We start from the raw sequence: 22,803 nt of genomic DNA, 5'->3' as shown, positions 1-22,803 counted from the left end.
CTAACAGAAAGGTAAGGTGACAGGTAGCACACCACATACATTGAGAAGCTGAAACTCCAGACACTGCAGAGAAACACAGAAAGCTGCACAGCCCAATGGCTTGCAAGATGAATGTAAAGGAAAGTGGAAAGCCCCACTGAAAACACACAAAATTAAATAAATAAATAAATAAATAAATAAATCAGTCGTTCTTTCTGGCTAAACAGTACTGGTAAAAAGACAACTTCTCATAATAAATATCAATTTAATGAAGAATAACACCCTGAAAAACTAACACAAAAGGATGCTCTGAGGGGGAAATTTTAGGCTTATGCTTTGTTAATAAGTATTTAGGTCTTGGTATTAAGAAAACAGCTCTAATATTTTGGAATTCAATGGTTCTATCAATGAATTGGTAATAAATCAATTACAAATCATCCTATTACCAATGCACGGAAGACAATTCCTCCTTGCTGGACAACTGAAGTACTCTGTTATGGTTCAACAGTTAGCAGCAAAAAATAATAATTATATTTTGGCATTTAAAACAACATTCAAGTTCACACTAGAAAATACCCAGGCTTCTCATTCCCCAAAATACAAGTGGGAAAAAGTGAAATTCAGAGGTGCTCTGCAGGGCTGGCAATGGCAACACCCGCAAATTTGTTTCTTTTTCTCAAACACCAGAAGGAAAACAGTAAAGGATGCTGAAACACACCTTATTCCAAAAAAGCTCACTGGACAATTAGCAGCACTTCGTGAAGAAGCACTGTCCCCCAGCTACTGAAGATGAATGCAGCTCCTCATGTTCCAAGTACCACCGTATGTAGAATCTAAGTTTCCTTGCTGGTATTGGGTAGACTCATTTTGACTGTGCGCACTAAAAAAAACAGAAGTTACCTTGTTCTGCAGACGCTATTCTATCACGTCAGCTCTAGCAGTTGAGTACTTGACATGAGGAACATGGGAATGTTCTGGCTGCTCCCCCACGGCTCTGGGGCCAGCAGAGCTCCACACCCACCCAGGCCCCTTTCCCCCCAGCTCGGCCCCCGCTGCAGGGAGGCCCAGGGCAGGCTGGGGCTGCACTGAGCGGTGGGTGGCACGGGCAGGGGCTCTCCTTAGAGGGAGCAGCTAATTGTCATTGAACAGCCTACTGCACAGCAATCGTACAGTGGAAGCTTCTACACGTCCCATCAGTTAACTGACAGCATAAAAAGCCACTTCCTAAAATCAGTGCTGCATTTAGCTAATTAGATTTTTCAAGTCATGTTAGCTAATTAGATTTTTCCAAGTCACAGCTGCTTTTCATGCAATAATCAAAATCAACACTTCACCCAAATTTGATAATATACAATTAATATACACTTGCAGATGCTTCCAGACTATTATCATAAACTCTCATCACTTCTCCACTATGTAAAGTAGAAAAGGGAGGAAAAATAACACTGGAAATGTTGTCATTCATTAATTTGTGATTAACTAGGGTGAGAGAGTGCTTAGACCTGTGTAGACAACTTAAGACCCGTAAGACGGTGCCTAAGGTTGATAAAGACAGCAGGGGGTTCCTTTACGGGAAGCCGGTTCCACCTGTCTCAGGACTGTAAATGCTTTCTGATGAGAGACCCCACCAAAAGTGCCTCAAAAGGAAAGTGATGTTTACAGACACTCATCACTCCGTACTGCTCTATTTTTGATAAAAATTACCGGGGGAAGACCATGCAGCTTCCTATAGGGGCTGCTTCTTCCACTCCAGCTACAAACAGACGTGGTAGCAATGTTTATGCCCATATCAGATCTGCCATGATAACAGATTTCTGGTGCTGTTCCCCTTGCAACAGAGAGGGATCGAAGCCAGGTAGAGAGGACCCAAACACAAATACACGTTAAGTCTTTCAGCCGCTTAGTGCATGTGAAGTACAGCCCGGTACCAAAACCAGATGCTTTTGACTACAGCCACAGAATTACTGCTGAACGAGGCAAGCACACAGTCCTGCACCACGCTGACATAAGATCCTTTCTCCTTCTTCCAGAAGAAATGGGAAGCAGCTGGGTGGGCGTGGTGGGGATGGGAAAAATCGCAAACTCATTCATAAGCCAGCCCACGCCGGTCCCGTCGCAGCCTGCTTCCAGGACTAGCGGGGGTCTCTGGGGGTGGACACCAGCCGTGAGGAGAAGGGCAGCGCAGCGAGTGCCTACAGCAGGAGAATCTCTGCCTTCACCGGCAGGACACGGCCGAGGGTCCGGGCCCTACTGGCTTTGGCAGCACGGCAGAACCCAGGCGGCGGCCTGGGCGCCTAAAGACTGCGGAGAAGCCGCAGGTAAGCACCTGCCCAGACCCAACCCCCCAGCCGCCCCTCGCCGCTCCCGGCCCCGCCGAGCTCCGGCCCCGCCGCTCACCCCCCGCCGCGGGGAGGCCGTGCCGGAGGGGTCCCCTCACCTGCTGCTGGATCTTCCCGTCCTCGGTGACCACCCAGTGCGTGGTGGCGGCGGCGGGCCGCGGCCCCGAGGCCAGCAGCGAGCAGAGGCCGAGCGCCCAGCCGGAGAAGACCCACGCCCGCCCCAGCCCGCCCCGCCCGGTCGCCGCAGCCGCCGCCATCTTCCCCAATCCCGGCCTGCCCGCGCCACCCGGAACCGGATCCCCCCGCGCCGCCATTTTGGGAGGGGGGAGCGGGGCGGGGCGGGGCGCGCCTCCCCCTGAGGCCCTCCCGGCTCTCCTCAGGCGGGGCTGAGAAAGCCCGGGCTGCTCCTGTCTTACCCCAGGTGGCTGCGTCCACATCACCGTGAGAAGTACCCGCTCTGCAGCAGCCACACCTTGTCCCAGGCCCAACTAGGATCTTCCTAATTCAGTTTTGCTTATTCTGCTTTACTGTTAAGTTCGCAATTGAGCTGCTAATGGTTCTGTTTCTTAAAGAGACCAGACTTCCCAGAGCCTGTTAAACAGCAGAACTCGTCTGTAACACAAACCCACCGCATACAATTGAGATGAAACTCTACACGTGCAGTCACAGCGATTAGCTAATGCAAGGGCTTGTGTTTCATTAAGGATACAGAATAGGTTCCCACAAATACAAGTTACTTACTGCTGCCAAACTTTTCACCATAGCACATTGCTCATTTCACCGAATAAAAGAGGTTGTTACTCCAAGCCACTATTGCTCTATCATAAGATACTAATGAATTTTATTGCACCGTCAACATCTAGGAGATAGAATAAGACAATGTCTCCTTTTCACATGATACATTCCCAAATAAAATATAAGTCTATTAGACATGCAGCTTCTGAATATTTAAATTACTGTCCATATTTTTGCATTTAAGTTGAATTATTCAGAAATTGAAACAGCTAACACAGTGTTGGTAAGTATTTCTTGGTGGCAAACAGCTCAATACATCTATAGCAATCTAAGAAGTAAGTCACTAAAACAAAAGGTACCACAGTACCCTTTTACTAAGCCACCACAACACGTTGTAGAGTAACTGTGAAACAATGAGCCAAACAAAATTACAAAATGAATTTATTCCAAAAGCGTAAGGGAACATTTACAATTCAACAAGATGGTAAACAGGTGTCTCCACAAGAACTCACTGCATTAAAATTAAATATGAAACTAGGGAAGAAATTTCTAACTACTTCTGAGACTACAAGAACTTTGCACATCACCTCTGAAAAACAGGAATCCTGTAAAGGAAACTCACTCAAAACTCAGTGAGAAAACAAGCTGCTAGTACCTGGTTATTAGTCTAAATACAAGCTACGCTTAGGCTTTGCGATAACATTCTTAAATCCCCTCAAAACACAAATTATAGCAACAAGTGCAAAATGTCTTTTTTTTTCTTCTTTTTCAATGGAAGCCTATTACCTATCCATTGCCTGTTTTCAGAGTGACACTTTGATCTCTTGAATTTGTACTTGAAAACTCTTTGCCAAGTTTGTTGGTTTTAGTGACAAACCTGAGTTCAGCAGCTGGCATGTAATCAGAAACAAAGTAAGCTCATATGTCCTGGAATGTCCAAAGTTTGCTGCCTACTGCTCCAGAGTTGAGCCAAAACAGACTTCAAATTTAGTCAACAACTTCTCTAACTTCGACATAGTTTTGGTATTCTGTCCTTCTGACTGCAGTGAGAAATGTCAATGTTAATGAAGACACCTGAATCAGATTTACAAGCAAATACAAATGGAACTAGGTGGCAAAACATCACTTTCAGGCATTTGTGTGTGGATATCAAATGGCTGCAGGAAAAAAAAGGAGAATAAGAAAATTCTTCATCCTTCTAAAGCCTAAGCTATTTTACATCAACACGCCCTGGAACACTTTTTAAAAATTGTCTTCCTCTGCCCCAACTTCTTTTTACTACCAGCTAACCCCTTTACGATGTTGAGTGACCTGAGAAGTAAAAATTTTAAGTGGTGAGAATAAAAAAAAAGCATTGTGCTCTTACATTGTATTTTCTGGGTGTATACCAGTAAATAAGAATCCCAAGTTGCTATGAAAAAAAATAGCATGGAATTGTTAATTTTTCCACTTGAATTTAACAACATGCTGGAATTTTTCAATGTTACCCAAAATACAATTTTATTTATATATTTTTAAATGCAACTGTATCGGTAAAAAGACAAAACAAAACTGAAAAACAATCCTTGAGTGCCAACTAACCCAGAAATCGGCAAAACACAGAAAAGAGCCAGGTACTGCTACAGTCCAGCTCCAGTCTATGAAGCTTAATCACTGCATCAATCTTTATCCATTCCTGAAATAATTCTACTCATTTATTATTTTTTTTCCTGTTCATTTACTGTAATTTCATGGCATAAGTATATGCACATATTCATATTCAACATTAAAAATTCCTTTGCAAAACACCACTTTTGCATTACAATGCACGGAGAAGAGTAAGATGTGCAAAACAAAAAAAACACCACATTCTCCACATCTCTAAGGAAAAGGACTGCTTCATGCTACAAGCAAAACAGATTTCCAATCATGCTGCAAACTTCAGAAAACCAGCATGTCTCTCAGTCAAGTCCATTATAATAAGTAAAGAAAATCAAATTTAACAATGGTACTCTTCTCCACATATTGCAAAATATGGTTACAGATGAGGAAAGGATTACTTCAGCTGCTAAGCTTATCTGACATGTATATCTCTGTAATCATGCCTTTCCTGTCCATTACTTAATACATGAACTCAATTACATAGTTTGTTATGCAGTAGCTGATTTTTAGGTTAATATACAAACAATTAAGATGTAGCTTTTGATAAGACATCTATGCTCTTTTCCAATTTTGAATAAATCCTGAAGACGCTTCAAAAATAAGAACCCAAAACTGCTGACTGTAAGCATCCAAAAATACAGCTGTAGTTTCACTATGGACAAGTTGTAGTCCGTTAGAAAAGTAGATCATACATACAAAGGTATAAAGAACATTTAAGTCAGTCCTAGTGGAAGGCAGTCCTTGAAGGAAACAATATTCCAAGCAATCTTTTGCTGAGTAGTACTTTTACGTTAGCCCATTGGGGCCGGGGAAGATACAACGGTCTACTCAGTAGATTCTTCCTCGACTACGATTGCCACGTCCTCCCCAGCCTCTTCCTCGTCCACCCCGGAAACCACCTCTTTGCTCTGAAACAGAAATTAAAACTTTTCATACATGTTCATGCATACTGATCAAAATTAAACAGTAATAACTGCAGGCTGACTTAACTCTCTGAGGTTAATCTTGCTTATTACAAGATCTCAGAGTTGCACCCTGATGGGCAACAGACCCTACTAAACGTAAAACAATGTCAACAGAGCTAGCCTCTCTAAGCTAAATGCAGTCTTCCTGTATACTAGGATACAGGGCTGTCCTATTATTTTTGAACCACTTTTGAACAAATCCGTTTTCACAGAATTGAAAATTGAGCTGTAAATAACTTCAGTAGCTCATCCTTCTGTCCAATAACACCACGTTGATCTTCACGTTTGCCTGACTCACTCCTAGTGATTTTATAAAAATGATGGCAAACCACAACTTCGTCAGTCTGTCGTCTCCTATCCTTAAGTTACATCAGCATACTTAAGTTTCTTCGTTGGGCTGGTATCTCACTATATACAAATGGAGGATCTTAAGCATAGCTGGATACCACACGAACTATTTGTATACTGTGGAAAATTTTTGTTTCTCTTTGTCAAAAACAAATTTGATCAGAGTGAAAAAAGCACAAAACATTTTGTTAAAGTTTCTTGGGATTTGTTTGAAAGTATTATCAAACTCTCTCATTCCCCGTCCATGATTTTTCTTCATGTACAGCCTTAAAATACAGCTCATATTAATCTACAAATAGAGCCATGGGCACAACTCTGACTAGAAAAAGTTTTTCCAAGCTGCTTAACTTACCGTAAGAAAAACTACCCAGGTTACTACTGTATTTTCCACTGGGAGGATTATATATCTGCCTGGCATCCCTTTTTGGTCCTGCCGAAGCTTTCTTTGGAGGTGAACTTGAGGTTGTATCTTCACTTGTTCTTTTTTGACTGATGGAAGAAAACAAAAACAGATCATTTCACCCCTGTGGCAACAAGTACAGCAACAGTAGCTGTTCAGCCTCAAAGACCAACAGTTGTAAACGAGCAACAGCTAATGAAGATGCCCTGAATAATACTTCAGAAGAGGAAGTAAGCTAATCTCCAGTTGATTCAGTCTATTGCATCCCTAAAGCAAGAGTAAGATATCATACCACAGCCTTAATTCCTTTCAGGATGGGTGTTATTTTTGGTTGTGAAACTTTTAGCTCATGCACCGTATACATTATCCATACGCAGCTTGAGATATTTATCTTGCGAACGGCAAAAGTTAACACACCTTTTTTCATTTTATGTATATATTTATATACATAAATATTGTATTTTTCATGAAAAACCTCTTACCTTGCATCTGCCTTCTGTACTGGTTTCCAGGACAGTGTGACTGTACTTTTGTAAGAAGGAGGAATGTGGAAGAGATCCTGTGGAGACAAAATTGGACAGTTTATTTTACAGTTAAACCCATGTCAACTGTACTCCAAAATTTTAGGTATCTATAGAGGCTCCAGAATAGCACTTACCTTCCAACAATTTTAAAACCAAAACCTTTTAAGTCCTATGGCACAGTAAGAAGGCGACAGTAGCTAACTGTCTTACCTCGCTGTCTTTGTTCCATATACTTTAGTAGGAAATTCAAATGAAATTTATGTTACCAGAATAGTAATTGCAATTACTTATACTGCAATTACACACTGTCTTTCTCTACCTCTGCATGTAAAACATCTTTTAATGAACTACAATGGCTGTACATCTGATATCCCAGCTAACGTGGTTAAAAATAAAAAAGGCTTCTCGAAAGCATAGGCAATATTTAGTTTATGGTCACGTATTGAAGACAGGAGATGAGAAATGAAGCAATACAGGCCAACTAGGGAAATCAGTGGAGTTCTTAAAGGGTGGTTAGAAGAAATCAGAAGGTTTCAGGGGCTATGCATAGAAATGGCTTTCTACAGCCCATCTCTCCTAAACTCTTTGGAGAAAAGAGCTGTGTATAGGAGGCTTGCTTTGCCTCCTCCTTCCATCTACTTGTACCTCTTTGAACTTGCCATGGCAGAAAAGGGAAATAAAAGGGAAAGACAACTCAGCCAGAATCCAGAGACCCCTAAAGCAAGGTTTTCTGCTCCGGCTCCTAACTGCTGATGCTAAGAAGGGCCTTGACACCCTCTACCAACAGCAGCAAAGGCTCAGAAGTTTGCTTAAACAGCATATCCATTTCTGCTTCAGGTACAGTGAAGCAGACAGTATCCTGAGCTGAATAACAAAGACTGATTTATTAATACAAGTTGATTCAAATCTGTTCCTTTTTTCTTTGTAGGTTTCTCTACTGTGTGAATTTACTCCATCATGTTAATACTTACCTTGATTAAAACGTTGATGTTATTGGTTATTTTCAAAGCAACCACTTTGATCTTGTTCTGTAAAAAAAAATAAAAAATTAAAAATACAAGAACACCACTACTGAATACCCTCTATTCTATTACTTTAAATTATATCAACTGCATTTCATGAAGTTGTAACATTAAACTGACTGCTATTCAGTGAACTACCGTAGCAATAGTGAAAGGTGTGCACACTTCCAAGAATACGTGACAACTGTTTTTTAGGCTTCCAGCAGTTCTATACTAGCTAGTGGCTTGTAATGTTCCAGTGTATTTCCCACTCTCAATTTTTCCCAACGTACAAAAATTCCTCCTTCAAAGCAAAACACAGAGCACAGTTAAGTGAAATACATATGGTTGTGCAGAGCGGCTTAACAAAATTACCAAAAACTAACAGATCTTTTTAGCTTGCAGAACTCAGCATCAGTTATGACGAAGCTGCACATAAAGTTTTCCTCACTCCCTCCTCCAGAAGTGGCACATTGACAATGACATCACCAGCGATGTGGCCACAACACACACTGATCTGACATCCCCTCAGGTCTATAGAACAATGGACAAACAAGAGTGCAATTCAAACACGGTTTAATACTAGCACTTCAAACACATTTTTCTGTAGGCAAACTCACTTTTTGGTATTTTCAACACACAAGGCACTGTCTAGCAACACAACAGTGTCAATACCTACAGGCACTAACACTTAACTGTGTTACTTCCAGCCCAACACTTGTTCAGAAATCTACAACTAACACTGCAACTTTCCTGCTTAGAAATTTAAAAGACTGCCACATGAAATCAGGAATAACGAGTGCATTCTTCTGCTATCAGGCTGCAGTTACATCATTATGAACCACTTTAAAAAATAGCAGGAGTAATGCTCAGGAAAGCTCTTACTGTTCAGTGTAAGGAATAATGATTCAGTATCCGGTTGGATTATCTCAACCGCAGCCTTAATAGAGCTTCAGTATTATTCAAAGCCTTCCTGATGATCTGGAACCTAACCAATCTGCAGAACTCACCCCAAGTTGAAGGGGATGAGGTGTCAAGTTTTTAATCGCAGCCCCCACTACCTAGCAATGTTTTCAACTTCTCTGAATGATAACCCGTAATCTCTTACTTCAGATCTGACAGCATCCAGAAACACAAAGCTCAGGAGTTTGGTATTAATGTTAACTGAATTTTAATAACTAACTATAAGCGTACATGCAGAAAAATAAAAAACACATCTTTGAAGTAAGACTAGTGCACAAGCTGAGTTCTTATCAGTCATCCAAAATATCGACAACTTAAATATGTTTACAGGGAAAATGGTAATGATGTTAAAGTATTATTCCCTTAATCTGTTTGCATGCTTACAACAGATGTTAGCCTGTTAATTTGCACCAACAGTTACTTCTGTAGGCTCAATCAGAAAATCAGACTTCTTACACAATACTTACCTCCTCTGTTTTCAAGGCCTCTCCTGTTTTTCCTTGGAGCGCTAGACGAAGCTGTCGAATATACACCTGCAACCCTCGAGCAAAATACTGTAGCCTAAAAAGTTTAAGAACAAGATGTTATTTTCATATATTCCTATTAAAAAAAAAGCATAACCAAAGAAAGTTGTAATCGTTTTTTCTTCCCTTGAAGAAAAATGCTGAGAAGAAGTCTTCTACCAATCTGATTTGTGCTTCTGTAGCATCCAGACACTAATAGTTCGTACTTCCTACCAGAACTCAAACACCCACCCCTAGACAATTACCTGATTTTAAAGTCTTTCAATTTCTCTGCATTCAACTTGGCTGTGAGGAAGTCTGGAAGTTTACGACCTAACTGATGGAAGCTATACAGCAGACACTCCACGTAACTGAACTGCAACTTGGGCTCTTCATTGCTAGCATTTTCCCCGTTCTCTGCTTCCTCTGGAGGAAGTGGCATATACTCCTGATGAACAGAAAGAAGAAACAAATAGATGAGGCACACTTACATGGACTGGCGGTTCTCTTGCAGTGTACATACTGGTGGCTTTATTTCTGCTGACAATTCAAGAAGTATTCCCAGTATTCCCCATCCTTGTACTAACAGGATCAGGTGCTGCACAAAATCCTGGTGCAGGTGGTTTGCCTACACTCACGCCACTTCACACCCCCTGACTAGGAGGACATATGGTAGTGCTGCTACCACAGAAAGCAACAAAGGACTGCACCAGTGCTTCTGAAAGAGTGCTGCCTTTGCTTAAGATGAGCAGCACAGATACAGTGTTTGATGCAATCCAGCATGAGTCTCTCATCGGTTTAGAATTTAAAACGTAACAAAACCACAAGTATACTGAACAAAAACCATTATGCAGCTAACAGCATACCTTCTTCTATATCTAGAAGGGCTTTGAATTGCAAATTATGTTTTTCCTCGAATCATGGACAACACTATTTGTGATACAGCCACATTCAAAAAAGGATAAATAGATTAACGGATAAAAATAACTTGTTTTGATGAAAGATGTTCAGTTTAGTCTTTTACCTAAGTAAAAATTGAATTAGTCTTACCAGTAATTTATCAAACAACTTCTTCAAGTTTGATTCAAGCTTTTCCATATCTCCACAAAATGAACTCATTTCCGCAAGAAGCTTCAAAACCTAGACATAAGGATAGCTGTTTTTTTTAATGTGTTAAAAGATATGTATGAAGGCTTAACTTCCAAACGAAAAAGAGATTATTATATCATTACGGCTGGCATAGAAGAGGTCAGCTATTAAAAAACCCTAATCCTCAGGAATGAATATAAGGAAGAACATGCCTAGTCTGTTCTTCACGTCTCCAGACATGAGTAAACCCCAGAAACATGGGTGTCGCTGTCTAATCCCAACAAGCACCATTAATCAACAAGTGAATAAAAACCTCGACAACTCATGCCTGCAGCATAGCTCACCTTCGCAGTGAGATTCACAAAGATCGAACTGCAGCTGCAGCACTGATTAATGTAACCAAAATTGCAGACATTAAACCACTCCCTTAGGAGACTAAATTAGCACAAGCCATGCAACAATCATTTCAGTAAACGCTACATGCTTAAAAAAAATTGACGGTAATATAAAAATGATTACACTGCTCTACTTATTCTAGCCATATCTCAAAAGCCTGGGACAAACGACGCATGCTTTAAAAGGCAATGCTCAGTCATGCCTCAATACAGCAAACATCTTTTTCTAGTGTAGCTGGTTCTCCTCCAGTACAGAGGCGTATTTCTTAGGATTGAAAAGGACTGTAACCTTCGCTTACCTCTAACTGGATATCAACACCCTCCACTGGAGTAGTCAAAGAACCGAGGTTCGGAAGCACATGCTCACAGAAGTAAGTAACAAATTTTGTGGAATGAACGTTCTTCTGCAAAAAACACCACGCTTTATTCAGGCTGCTCTGAGTTTGAGTGAGTTAAATGTTTTTCCCCCACCACTCTCCCAACCTCGTAAATGCCCACCACACAGCTATACCTTAAGGCTTTATTAAACTTCTCTTTAACTCTGAAATGCAGAGACCCTGCCAGGTAGCTTAAGCTCAGAGGCAGTCTGCAACAGGGGCTGAAAAGATTGCCTAAAACCTGAAAATAGACCTTTACATGCTGCAATTGCCTGGCACTGGACTTGTATTAATCAAACATACATACATGAACCTAGTGTGAGAATCTTGTCATAATTAACTATGACGTCTTAAATTTGAAAGATGATGTTGAAGACCAGAGAATACACAAAAGCTCTTTGTATTCACAGGCGTAAAGGGTGCTTTCTAACAATCTAATACATTAAAAGGTAAAGGTGGAGAAGTACTGGTACACTGTCACTCTAACATAAACATTCAGAACACTGAAGAGAGAGGAGCTACAGCTATTAACTTTCCACAATATTCCTCACACAAAACAAATAAATACATACTGAGAAGAGCGGCACTGCCTGCCGAGTACACTGTAGAAGTCTGTCCACGCAGTCTGGGTCAGAGGGATTGAATGTTTGCTCCAGGTCAGCTTGTTCGGCTACCAGCTCCACTAGTTGCTGCCTCCCACTTACTGTCTGTAAGCTTTTTAATCCAGACAGTATTTTCATGAACAGAACAAATTCCTCGCCTGTCACATCTTCCAGCACCTTAGCAAAACACCAGAAAACATAACTCCATTGTGGTAATTTGCAAACCTCCAAGTCAAACCTACTTGATTTGAAAAGATAAAGCATGCGGTTATGTAATATTTAAATTATCTCCTAGTTATTTAAAAACAAAAGGTTAAAGGAACCCAGGAAAACATTCAGTATGATTGTACGCATCTCCAAATTAAATAACTGCCATCATGTCGTGCATAGATAACATTTTTCTTCAACAGTAACCTTAGGACAAATTTTCTTATCTAACAAAATTGTATGTTTCAGGCAGAATAAACCTTAAATGAGTTATCTACTTGACTGACTGTCTTAATACTCTCTGTATTTTTTCAGCTTAGGGAATGCACTGGAATCTCATGAAATCCAAAAAGGACAAATGCCGAGTCCTGCACGTGGGCTGAACCAACTTCCCTGCATCTGCACATGCAGGGAACGGGCTGTCTGTGGAACTGCCCGGCTGCAAAGGCCCTGAGCATCCTGGGGACTGGAGGCTGATGAACACTGTCCTGGACCATGACAAAGCCATAGCCAATAGATTGAGGGAATCAAGCAGATTCAGGATTCTCCTTCACTAGGCTCTCATTAGACCAAACCTGGAACACTACACCTAGTTGTGGGTCTTCTGCCATGAGGAAGTTGTTGATAAGCTTTGGAATTTCAGCCATGAAGATATCAGTGTCTGGAGCACATGACCTATAAGGAGAACTTAAGGGAACTGGGCTTTTTCAGCCTACAGGGAAAAAGTTGTGATGGGGAGATGAGGTACCTGACAGCAATATTCCAATACTTCAGAGAACATGACCAAGACTACAAACCAGGCTCTTTACTGAGGCGCATGGGGAGAGAAAAAGACAACGGTACAAAACTGAAATGGGAGGCTCCAACTGGATAAAAAAAAAAAAATTCACTTCAGGGACAATTGAACATTAGTACTAATTGCCCAAGAAGGTTGGAAAATCTCCATCCTTAGAGGTGTTCAACACCCAACTGGACAAAGCACTGAGAAATCTGATCTGAATTCAACTAAGCAGGATTCACAGAAATGACTCATCTTTCCAGTGTGCATGATTCTATGATTCTAATAAAAGTAGCTTTTACAAAATGAGAAAAGCCTAGTATTATTTTATTGTCCCCACAAAAAACGTTGCAAACTTTGACCTGTAGCAGAACAGGAAAACTAGACAATTGTAATTTGTACAATGCTCAACCCTATGTGTGATTTTATACAAACAGACCTCCAAAATATCATCAGTGATAAAAGATGGTTTAATAATACTTAAGTTTGTAGTAAAATAAGACACTCACCTTCTTTGATTCAGATAATATGAACTCTTCGACCTCCTTTGTCAACACCTCCTCAGGCAGGGTTTTCAGTTTTGTAGAGAGGAACTTGATAGCCCTCTCTCTCACAATATCCTCCCCCTGAAGAATTTGACTGAATAAGCCTCCCAAAGTCCCTGAACAGAGAACAAATCAGGTAACACAAATTATTTTAGAAGTTAGGAGCTGAGCCTTCAACACATTAGAAAGCAATTTCCTACTGTAAGACTCCATGAAACATTTTAAGATAATTTTCACGTCTTTTGACATAAGAAACTGCAGTCTTTTATTGGTCTGCATAATTCAGATCCACAACTGTTGAGAATTTCAGTATCATTTGCAAAACAAACCAATGAGTACGTCTCTAACTTTTGCATTGTACTAAGATACAAATTTGGGTCCTGCTCTCATCCCATGAGACTGGGAAGTATTAATAAAAGACATTTAAAGAAAAATGTGTCCTTTACCTTTAGCATCCATCTTAAAGATACTGAGCAATGCATTGTTGACCAAATTGAATTCTGCAGAATCATCTGAAGAGACAAAAAAAACTCGCATACATATCCTTGAAAGGCAAACAAACATGGAAAACCAGAAAGATTTCTGGTATCATACAAGAAGAATTCTATCTTCAGCATTATTAACAACATAATTTGTGCTCAAACTACTATTAGACTGAGGAAGTAGAAACCCACGATTATGAAAGCTGGAAGCCAAAGAAAAACCTATTTGTCATTTCATCTTCCCTCTCTTGCCCCCATAGCTTCAATATTACAAACTTGATAGGACTGAAAACCTAAAGCAAAGTTTTAATTCCATGTGTTTGGTCATTGTAAGGAACAGTTGAATAAACAAGCTCACTTTTACTAGATTAAAGTAAATCAGTTAACTTCTTTTTAATCTACAGAATTCCTAGATGGAAGAAACAATTCTCCTTGAACTAAATGGAGAAACGTACATGTTCCTAAAAACTATGTTTCTTCTGAGAAGCAGATCTGTAGAGACTTAAGCATGCATTTTTAATATAATTTGGAACATGTAATATTTAGCACTCCAAAAGCATACTGAAGTATAAAAAATACATACTGTATATTAAATTCTGAACTAAGTATTTTGTACAAAAAATGTACTGCATCAAAGAAAATGCCTTCTTTTTTTTTTTAAGGTTCCTGAATTAGAAATCCAATAGCTCTCAGTTGGAAGGCAGTTTCCTGTAGACTAGAACTGTGTATTTTTTTCTTCTACAAATGCTTTTAGACAACTTGAATGAAAATAAAAGTCTGAGACATAAAAAAAAGATTTTCAATTTAGATTCGAATAATTAGCGAAACTAGCAGCATAATTGGACAGCAAACATAAAGAGGACAGAAAGAACAGAAGCAGGACATGAATTCCACTGGGACAGGCAGCTTTGTAACAAACTAATGAATCAACAAAAAATGTTTTACAGAACAAAATTGCATTCATTTCTAGGTGTGCACAAGTAGATCAGCCAAGAAACTACCAATGTCTCCTACCTGACTGTAGAAGCTGGGTCAGTATGTCTGCTACCCGGGGAAGATTATCTCCGGTGGCAAACTGAGGCAATTCCTTAATTGCCTGGCGCCGGATCTGTTGAAATTGTCAGTAGCATGAAATGAAAAATTAAAAAATGATTACAAAAAAATCAGGCAATTCAACTTCCATATGAAGTTTGACAAAAACAAGCAAACAAACAAACCACCACCAACAAAAACAGAGAAAGACCACATTTTTTTTTTTTTTTAACAACCCCATGGTTTTCAGGTGCAAATGAAATTTTCTTGTCTCTAGCATGATTTATTAGAATCCGTTACCATGAAGTGCTTTGAAAGGAAAAATGTAAGATATTCAAAGAAACTGTATCTCAGCTTTATTTTTTCCCTGCAGAAATAGTCCACTGATCAATGATGGGGGTGCAAAGTCAAATGAAAACGGATTTATCTTCCCATACCATCACACAGTAGATTTTTCTATTGCAGGAATACACTAACATTCTTGTGTCTTTCAGCCTTCCAAAGACCAACCTTCCTCTCCCTCTCCAAAGACATAGGTTAAGGAAAAACAAAACAAAACAAACAAAAAAGCAAACAACAACAACAAAAAAAGGAATAGCAAAATATAAATCAACATATCAACTTGCTACAAGGTTCCAGTCCTTATTCTTACAGAAACATCTTCATCCTCACACAGGTCCAACTGGGCATTGATAGCTGAGTCAGCTAATTCAGGAAAATGCTTGAAGAACTTAGGAATGAACTGGGCTGCAAGTCTCTTTTCCTTGGCACCTCCTTTCACACCATCCAAGATCGCCTGGTAAGCATCCTTATGCTAAAAGAGGAAAAACAGAACACACAAATAGAAAAATCTTGGGGTAATCTCAAGACAAAGAAAGGATTTTTTTCTCTCCCATTTACTGCATCTATTTAAGTGAACTATATTATACAAGCTTTATACAAAGAAATATATTTCTCTCAGAGCAATTTCTCTCAATCTAGTAAAATTCACCTCGACTGACTGTACTGTTATTTGGTTCCTCCATCTGTTCAAGTGCTTACTGTTCAAACTGTTAGGGCTAACAGCTCTTGCACACCACTTTTGATTAGATTAGTGTAGACTAAAGGAATTACACGATCACCTTCTTCACTGAGCTTAGGCATTTTTTCAAGGAGTTTTTGCCTTCTGTCTGCTCTTTTACTGTTTCTTAAGCAGAGGCTACCTCTCCCAGCAAGCGTACTGGAACAAATCATGAGTGATTTTTAACACATATTGCTCTAAAGCATCTTTGGCATGCTTGAGCAGTTGACTTGAATTGAGGTAAAGGAGTTCTTAACACATCTGTTAACAGAAACTGGATGCAATAAGTAAGTAAATAACAAAAAACGAATCTCCAGTTGAAATGCAGAAATAAACACTTCAGCAAAAGAGTGGAAAAATCTCTAGCAGCTCCAACTAGAAATGCACAGGCATTTCTGATTTTTTGCGTGCAGGACTTGAGACTTCTGAATAAATTCAGTATTTGTTGTGGTTACAGATGTGCTTCATAGAATCACTGAGTGGTTTGGATTAGAAGGAACCTTAAAGATCATCTAGTTCTACCCCCCTGCCATGGGCAGGGACACCTCCCACTAGAAATAAAAGTCAGTGTTGTTAGGATGCTGGCAGAAATCAGACCATTCTACCGTTAATTTTCCTCATTGTTGTGAAAAAAATGTTTTAGACAACGTGTCCCAATTGGAACAGTAGCATCAACAACACAGGATGCTTTCCTTTATTTGCACCAAATTTCTCAGAGCCACATGTATCACACCCCCATTCCACATAAAAGTTCACTCACAGCAAGTGAAGATACTGATTTACAAAGCAGTATGCTGCACTAATTCCCTTTACAGTAAGCTGTATTGTAATGTTCAGTACCAGTGCTGCTGAAACACTCCCTACACCATTCTGACACCTATCTGTGGAGCCAGATTCTGAACTGGATTGGGACACTGATCTGGAAGAAAAATAATTGAGGATAAAAATGGTTGGTTTTCAGCTCATCCACACCCGCATCCAGTTTGCTCTGTAGCTGTGCCTTCACGGCACGCTCAACAGCATGGGCAGGAATGCGCCAGCACAAACTAGCAATGAAATACATATTATCATGGCTACTGGTTCTGAGGCTGCACATGTAAGAACGACCTTTTCTGGAACAAATTACTTAAACCTAATACGCACTTAAAAAGTGTCCAAACAGCAACTGAAATAGAGTAGCCTGGGGTAGCCTGTGTTCCATTAATTCGTATTACTGCACGCTCATTGTTCCTAAGACACAGTTCAGGCAGTTTGTTTTACCTTATACTTAGCAGCAACGAATGGTCAAGAATAAAAGTAGGCAAGTGCAGAAAATGAGTGAGCCTTTATTTTTGCACGTTTCCTCCCAACCTGTAACATATGAATGTCCTGAGCCCAGAGTCCAGACCCTTATTTTTAATAACTAAAACCTGACCTCTCATCCATTAATTACTCTAGATCAGCTCTTTGACTGATTTATACTCTATAACACCCCATGACAAGTTTAACAAGGTGTTATAAAGTATGTCTTCCTCATTATTCTAAACCACTTCCTGGTAGATTTTTGTTTTTTTTTTTTGACGTCACCTTCATTCTGCCAATGAGGTATACTCGTCCTACCTTTGTTCTTTTCTCAACCAAAATACTTTTAGGAGCTGAGTATTTCTGGTGTTTTAAATTATTCCACTTAATGTCATAGTTCCGGTTGTCCCCTTGCCCTTCTCATGTTCAAAGTTTCCTTTTTGAGGCAACATGACTATGATTTTTTACAGTGAGAGATCACATTCATAGGGATATTAAAAGATAATAAAATCCTAAGTGGGATAAAATCAACGAATAAGGAACAATTACTCATGGCTTCTCAAAATGCAAAAATTAGACATCAAATAAGATTACTAAATGACAAGTTCAAAGAAGGTAATTTCTTCACGAAGGTTAATGAAATAACAGAACATTTTTGCATAGAACATTCATATGCCAGAAATATAACCAGATAAAAGAAGTGCCAGAGAAGTTTGCTGAAGAACAATCTAGCATGAACGCAAAGGGTCTCTCCCTGACTCTGGAAGCCCGTAAGCTGTAAAGAAATAAAAGCCAGGAGAGCACACCAGGAACCATCATTCTAAACTTGCCCTGCTCTTACCCTGAGAGGTTCGGAGACACCTGGCATTGATCCCTGCCACAAGCAGCATTCTCAGCTCTCCTGGAGCTCATCTATCTCACACTCCTATTCCTATCTTATGAGAGTTACCCATACTCATGAAAATGATGAGGGACTACACATTTGTAAAAGAGCACACTAACAGCACCTATTTTATTCTGCATCTCTCCCCACAGATCTCAGCATTTTAGTTCAATTTTTTGGTTGCCTCTAAGCTGCTGTTTTTGTTGGACTGCCTGCAATGTTGGGGGACAGTCACGCAAAGTGAGCAGACCTGAGTTAAGACTAAACTAACTTAAAAAGCAACCAACCACCACCACCAACAAAGCCCTATTATTTGTTTTCTTAAAGAACTGTCCACATAACCTTGTGTACCAGTATGTGGCCGACAATCCACTGCTAGATAAAAAAAAAAAAACAAAAAAAAACACAAACTCCTTCCCTACCTATGTACGTTTTGACAGAAACATAATAATAAAAAACCACTTCTACTGCCTTTTTGGATAACCATTAAATAGCATGAGAGCCTCATACAATTAAAAAATTAAGTTTTAATTAAGGAAAATATTTTGGAATTGCTAATATCCTAAGGCATCCCCGTGTTTGATGAATTCAATATTGGTGGCGCTGAGCGGCAGATCTCGCTAGGATTTTACTAGTCTCCTTCGGTGGTGAGAACCATTCTTAAGGAAAAACAAGGCTGCGACGAGCTGCCACCCCGTAACACCTTCACCTTCCCCCCCCCCCCCCCCAGTTTAGTTCCTTCAGGAGCCCTTTAGCGGAATCACCAGCGCGCCGCCCCAGCCCCGCAAGGCCGGAACCCGGCGGGCCGAGCTCGCCGCCCCGGCGAGCAGCACCCTGCGGCCACCCCGCCGCCACCTGCCCGTCCCCACCCCGCAGGGCCGCCCCCGCAAGCCGTGCCGAGGCCCTGCAGGCGGGCAGCCCCCGGCCCCCCGGCCCGGCCCGGCCCGCGGCGCCACTCGAGCCCCAGGCCCGGCGGGGCCCGGCGGGGCCCGGCGAGGCCCTGCAGGCCGCATCCCCGCCGCACCTGCCCCGCCGTCTCGGTGGCGTCGGCCAGGATGCCGTAGTTGCGGTAGAGCTCCTCGACGGTGGGCATGGCGCGGCGGGCACGGGGAAGGGGCACAGCCGCCGCTGACACCGAGGCCGCCGCTGACACCGAGGCCGCCACCGCCGCTCCGCGCAGGCCGCCGCCGTCAGCACCAGCGAGGAGGGAGGCGCAGAGCGGCCGCGGTGGCAGAGGCCGCGCGGCGCCCCCTGCAGGACCGGCGTAATAAAATGAAATAAAATAAAATTAAATAAAATAAAACCGGCTGAGGGGAGCTCGGCTTGAACGAGGATGTTTCGTATCCAGTCATAAAATATACATGCGTATGTTCATAAAATCGGCGGTGCCCAACATATCACACCGACTCCAGAAGGGGGCGTCAAGAGCGCTTAATTAGACCCCAAAGGGACATAATTAAGAAACTGGTCTCAGGGAGAGAGCGACTGGCAAGGGTCTGGGAGTGACACAAAGGAGATTCGGTGCCCCAGGTTGGGCCCGGGGTGCTGTGGCAGCAGGTTGCAGCACCCTGCGAAGGTGGTGGGTGTTGTGGGTGTGCAGCCTCGTGGGGCTCCAGCAAAGCTTCAGCCTGCTTGAGGAGGAAGGAAAGCAAACAACTGGGAGACTTGTGGCATGGGAAGCATGAGAGAGAAATCCGTTCTGGGTAGAAATCAGACCCTTTGTATCATGCAGACCTAAGAGGGTGTATGGCACCACCACTCTGGTATCCTGTAGGTGCTGTTAATTTTGGTCTTGCTGCTGAGAGAGCCAACAGATAATGATGTTTCTTGGTTTCCTTTATTTTTTGTAAAGAAAAAAAAATAGGTTTCTCACATCAGTTCCCACCTTTGTAGCCACTTCCCTCTTTCCCAGACTATTTTTTCACTTTCTCCGGTGATAAGCTGCCCCTCAGTTTCCCGTTTTATCTTTCTGGGAGCTCCCTTCAGGCTGTCCCCGGCCCTCAGGTGCCTAGCTGCAGCCCCAGGGATGCCCTGTGTCCCCAGCCAGCCCCTCCAGGCCATGGGCGTCAATCCCTCCACCTGCTGCCAGCTGGGCAGCCATTTTCCTCTCTCAGTGTTTTGCCGCCATTTTGTGAGGCCTGCCTGGCCCTGGTCTCAGTCAGTAGCCGGGGCACCCTGCTCCTTTTCTGGGTGTGCATTCTTGCTCAGGAACCTCTTGTTTACCTTTTGCAGCCTTTCTTTCTTCTGTATTATTTCACTTTTCTTCTCAGTCCTCATTTTTCTGATTTCTCTTTTCCCACAGTTACCCTTAGAATCGTAGAGTCACGGAATCATTAAGGTTGGAAAAGACCTCCAAGATCATCTGGTCCAACCATCACCCTAAGCACCCTAAGCATCAACCATGTCCCTAAGCACCATGTCCAACCTTTCCTTAAACAACCCCAGGGACGGTGACTCCACCACCTCTCTGGGCAACCTGTTCCAACGCCTGACAACTCTTTCTGAGAAGAAATGTCTCCTCATTTCCAACCTAAACCTCCCCTGGTGCAACTTGAGGCCATTCCCTCTAGGCCTATCACTAGTTATCTGTGAGAAGAGGCCAACCCCAGCTCTGCAGAACGTCCTTGTTAGTTGTAGAGAGTTGTAGAGGTAGTTGTAGAGAGCATTAAGGTCTCCCCTGAGCCTCCTCTTCTTCAGACTATACCATCCCAGTTCCCTCAGCCGTATCCTCATAGGACTTGTGTTCCAGGCCCCTCACCAGCTTTGTAGCCCTTATCTGGACATGTTCCAGGGCCTCGGTGTCCTTCTTGTACTGAGGGGCCCAAAACTGAACACGGTACTCGAGGTACACAGTACTCTACTCACCAGAGCAGAGCACAGGGGGACGATCACCTCCCTGGTCCTGCTGGCTACACTATTCCTGATACGAGCCAGGATGCTGTTGGCCTTGTTGGCCATCTGGGCTCACTGCCGGCTCATGTTCAGGTGAGCATCAGTCAGCACCCCCAGATCCTTTCCTCTGCCCAGCTTTCCAGCCACTCTGCCCCAGGCCTGTAGCGCTGCATGGGGTTGTTGTGGCCAGAGGTTAGGAAACGGAACTTAGCCATGTTGAACCTCATCCTAGCACACAGAAACCAAAGTACCTGCAATGACTGTCCCTGTAGGCAATGGAGGGAAGATGCACATGGTGAGCTCAAATGACCTAAAAATGTGACAAAAAGTAAAACCACTCTAGCAGCAGCTTCTCCTTGTCACAAGGTGCACTAGCATCCTGGTGGTTTCACCAGCACTTGACATGACCAAGAACTCCATGAGACCGTGATGCTGTCAGACCCAGGCCTGGCCCTGGTGTGTTTGTGAAAATATTGTTCATCCAAAGCTGTCTTCTTAATATCTTAGTTAATCTTAGCAGACAGAAGAAAATGTAATATCGGAGAAAGAGACATTTTTCAGCATCAAGAGAGCTGCATGCATGCACAGCTTACCTGAACCTTTCATTTTCTGTGGTAAGACAGCTTGTTCAGGCAGCTGAACAGATACTGGGAGATGTCCATCTCTTGCCCTCAAACATCTTGCAGTCAGCATCTCCGCTGAATGCAGAGTTCAAAACTCTTTATAGTCTACTTTATTGGCACTACCATGGCAAGCTTTACACTTTGGTCCAAAAGGAGGAAAGATGAACCTCACATTTAGTTGCTTTTTAACCCCCCTGAAATATTTATGTAGATGGAGGTGCCTCATTATCTCTTTTTCTTCCTTGATTCCTCAACACATGCTGTTAGGTGGTGATTACATTCTACAGTAACTATCAATAATCAGACCAATATGTAGCATTTGTATGTTATTGTATGAGAGCTGTGGGGGAAAAATAGAGAAGTAGGCATGGATGACTGTGGGTAAGAGAGGGGCTGTGTGCATGCTCGGAAAGATAGGCACCTTGCAGCACAGCAGAGCAGGTGCTGGAGAGGGGTGGAAAAGAGTGGTGGGTTGAACTATTCATCCTCGGCTTCACTAGAGGGAGATTAATGAGTAGGGTGGGATGTTAAGCAATTTCAAAATACTATAATACCATTGTATAATGTGCTATATACACATACATACAATATTTTAATCACAGTTATACATATTGCATTGTAATAGGTATTATATGCATTGGAATTATATTATATTACCTTATCTGACAACAATCCATTCAGCTGGGATCAGTGACTCTAAAAAAGAACATGCAAAAGGAAAAGGGACATTCAGAGCCACATTAAGAACACATTTTCTGCAGTGTTTATTCTATTTCTGTCCTTGTTCTTCTTCCATGCATCACCTTTTCTTCTCACCTACTTTTTTGTTGATTCACATCATTCTTCTCTTAATTTTTCTCTCCTTACAGAAATTTCCATCTTCCAGTCTCTAGTTTTCATCTTACTCATACATGATTTTTTTAATTATGATTATTATTATAATGAAACCTTAAAATTAGTTACCATTAGTCTTCAGCATTAATATGGAAGGAATATGAATGAAGAGTGTTACAAATCTAGGACACATTGTTTGAAATAATTTTTAAAAGTTAATCAGGTATCTCTTGGTCTGTTAAAGTTGGGATATTTTTGGAAATGCATCTGTAGAAACTCAAAAGCTTCAAATGCATATCTGTGAATGGCAACATAGCTTGCAACA

General features: G+C 41.7%; 2 protein-coding genes across 2 annotated transcripts in view; both read right to left on the bottom strand.

The window, feature by feature from the left end:
* Window positions 1-2,647, bottom strand: part of TTC17 (tetratricopeptide repeat domain 17) — a 58,880-nt gene extending 56,233 nt beyond the window's left edge. Inside the window, exon 1 of the mRNA XM_040559246.1 lies at window positions 2,417-2,647. Within this exon, the coding sequence (XP_040415180.1) occupies window positions 2,417-2,632 (216 nt within the window). The 5' untranslated portion in view covers window positions 2,633-2,647. The remainder of the gene's footprint in view (window positions 1-2,416) is intronic.
* An 830-nt stretch (window positions 2,648-3,477) lies between these two features.
* Window positions 3,478-19,370, bottom strand: API5 (apoptosis inhibitor 5). Its single transcript, XM_040559247.1, has 14 exons — window positions 19,154-19,370; window positions 15,558-15,719; window positions 14,888-14,981; window positions 13,838-13,903; window positions 13,356-13,507; window positions 11,832-12,038; window positions 11,182-11,286; window positions 10,449-10,538; window positions 9,665-9,846; window positions 9,363-9,456; window positions 7,903-7,959; window positions 6,890-6,966; window positions 6,360-6,496; window positions 3,478-5,602 (listed from the first exon to the last, which is right to left on the bottom strand). Exons 1-14 carry the CDS (start codon window positions 19,220-19,222, stop codon window positions 5,523-5,525), a joined length of 1,572 nt encoding a protein of 523 aa, XP_040415181.1. The 5' UTR covers window positions 19,223-19,370; the 3' UTR covers window positions 3,478-5,522.
* Between the last annotated feature and the right edge of the window lie 3,433 nt (window positions 19,371-22,803).

The sequence above is a fragment of the Cygnus olor genome, chromosome 5 (assembly GCF_009769625.2).
Source record: "Cygnus olor isolate bCygOlo1 chromosome 5, bCygOlo1.pri.v2, whole genome shotgun sequence".
Classification (NCBI taxonomy): Eukaryota; Metazoa; Chordata; class Aves; order Anseriformes; family Anatidae; genus Cygnus; species Cygnus olor.
This window is presented reverse-complemented; position numbering and strand designations above follow the sequence as displayed.

Excerpts from the sequence above, each read along its gene's own strand:
- API5 (XM_040559247.1), bottom strand. The coding sequence starts at position 19,222 with ATGCCCACCGTCGAGGAGCTCTACCGCAACTACGGCATCCTGGCCGAC. Across the intron at positions 11,287-11,831 it reads AGGCAGTGCCGCTCTTCTCA|AAGAACGTTCATTCCACAAA; the intron begins GTATGTATTTAT and ends TGTTTTTTGCAG. Across the intron at positions 5,603-6,359 it reads CCTGGGTAGTTTTTCTTACG|AGCAAAGAGGTGGTTTCCGG; the intron begins GTAAGTTAAGCA and ends TTTCTGTTTCAG.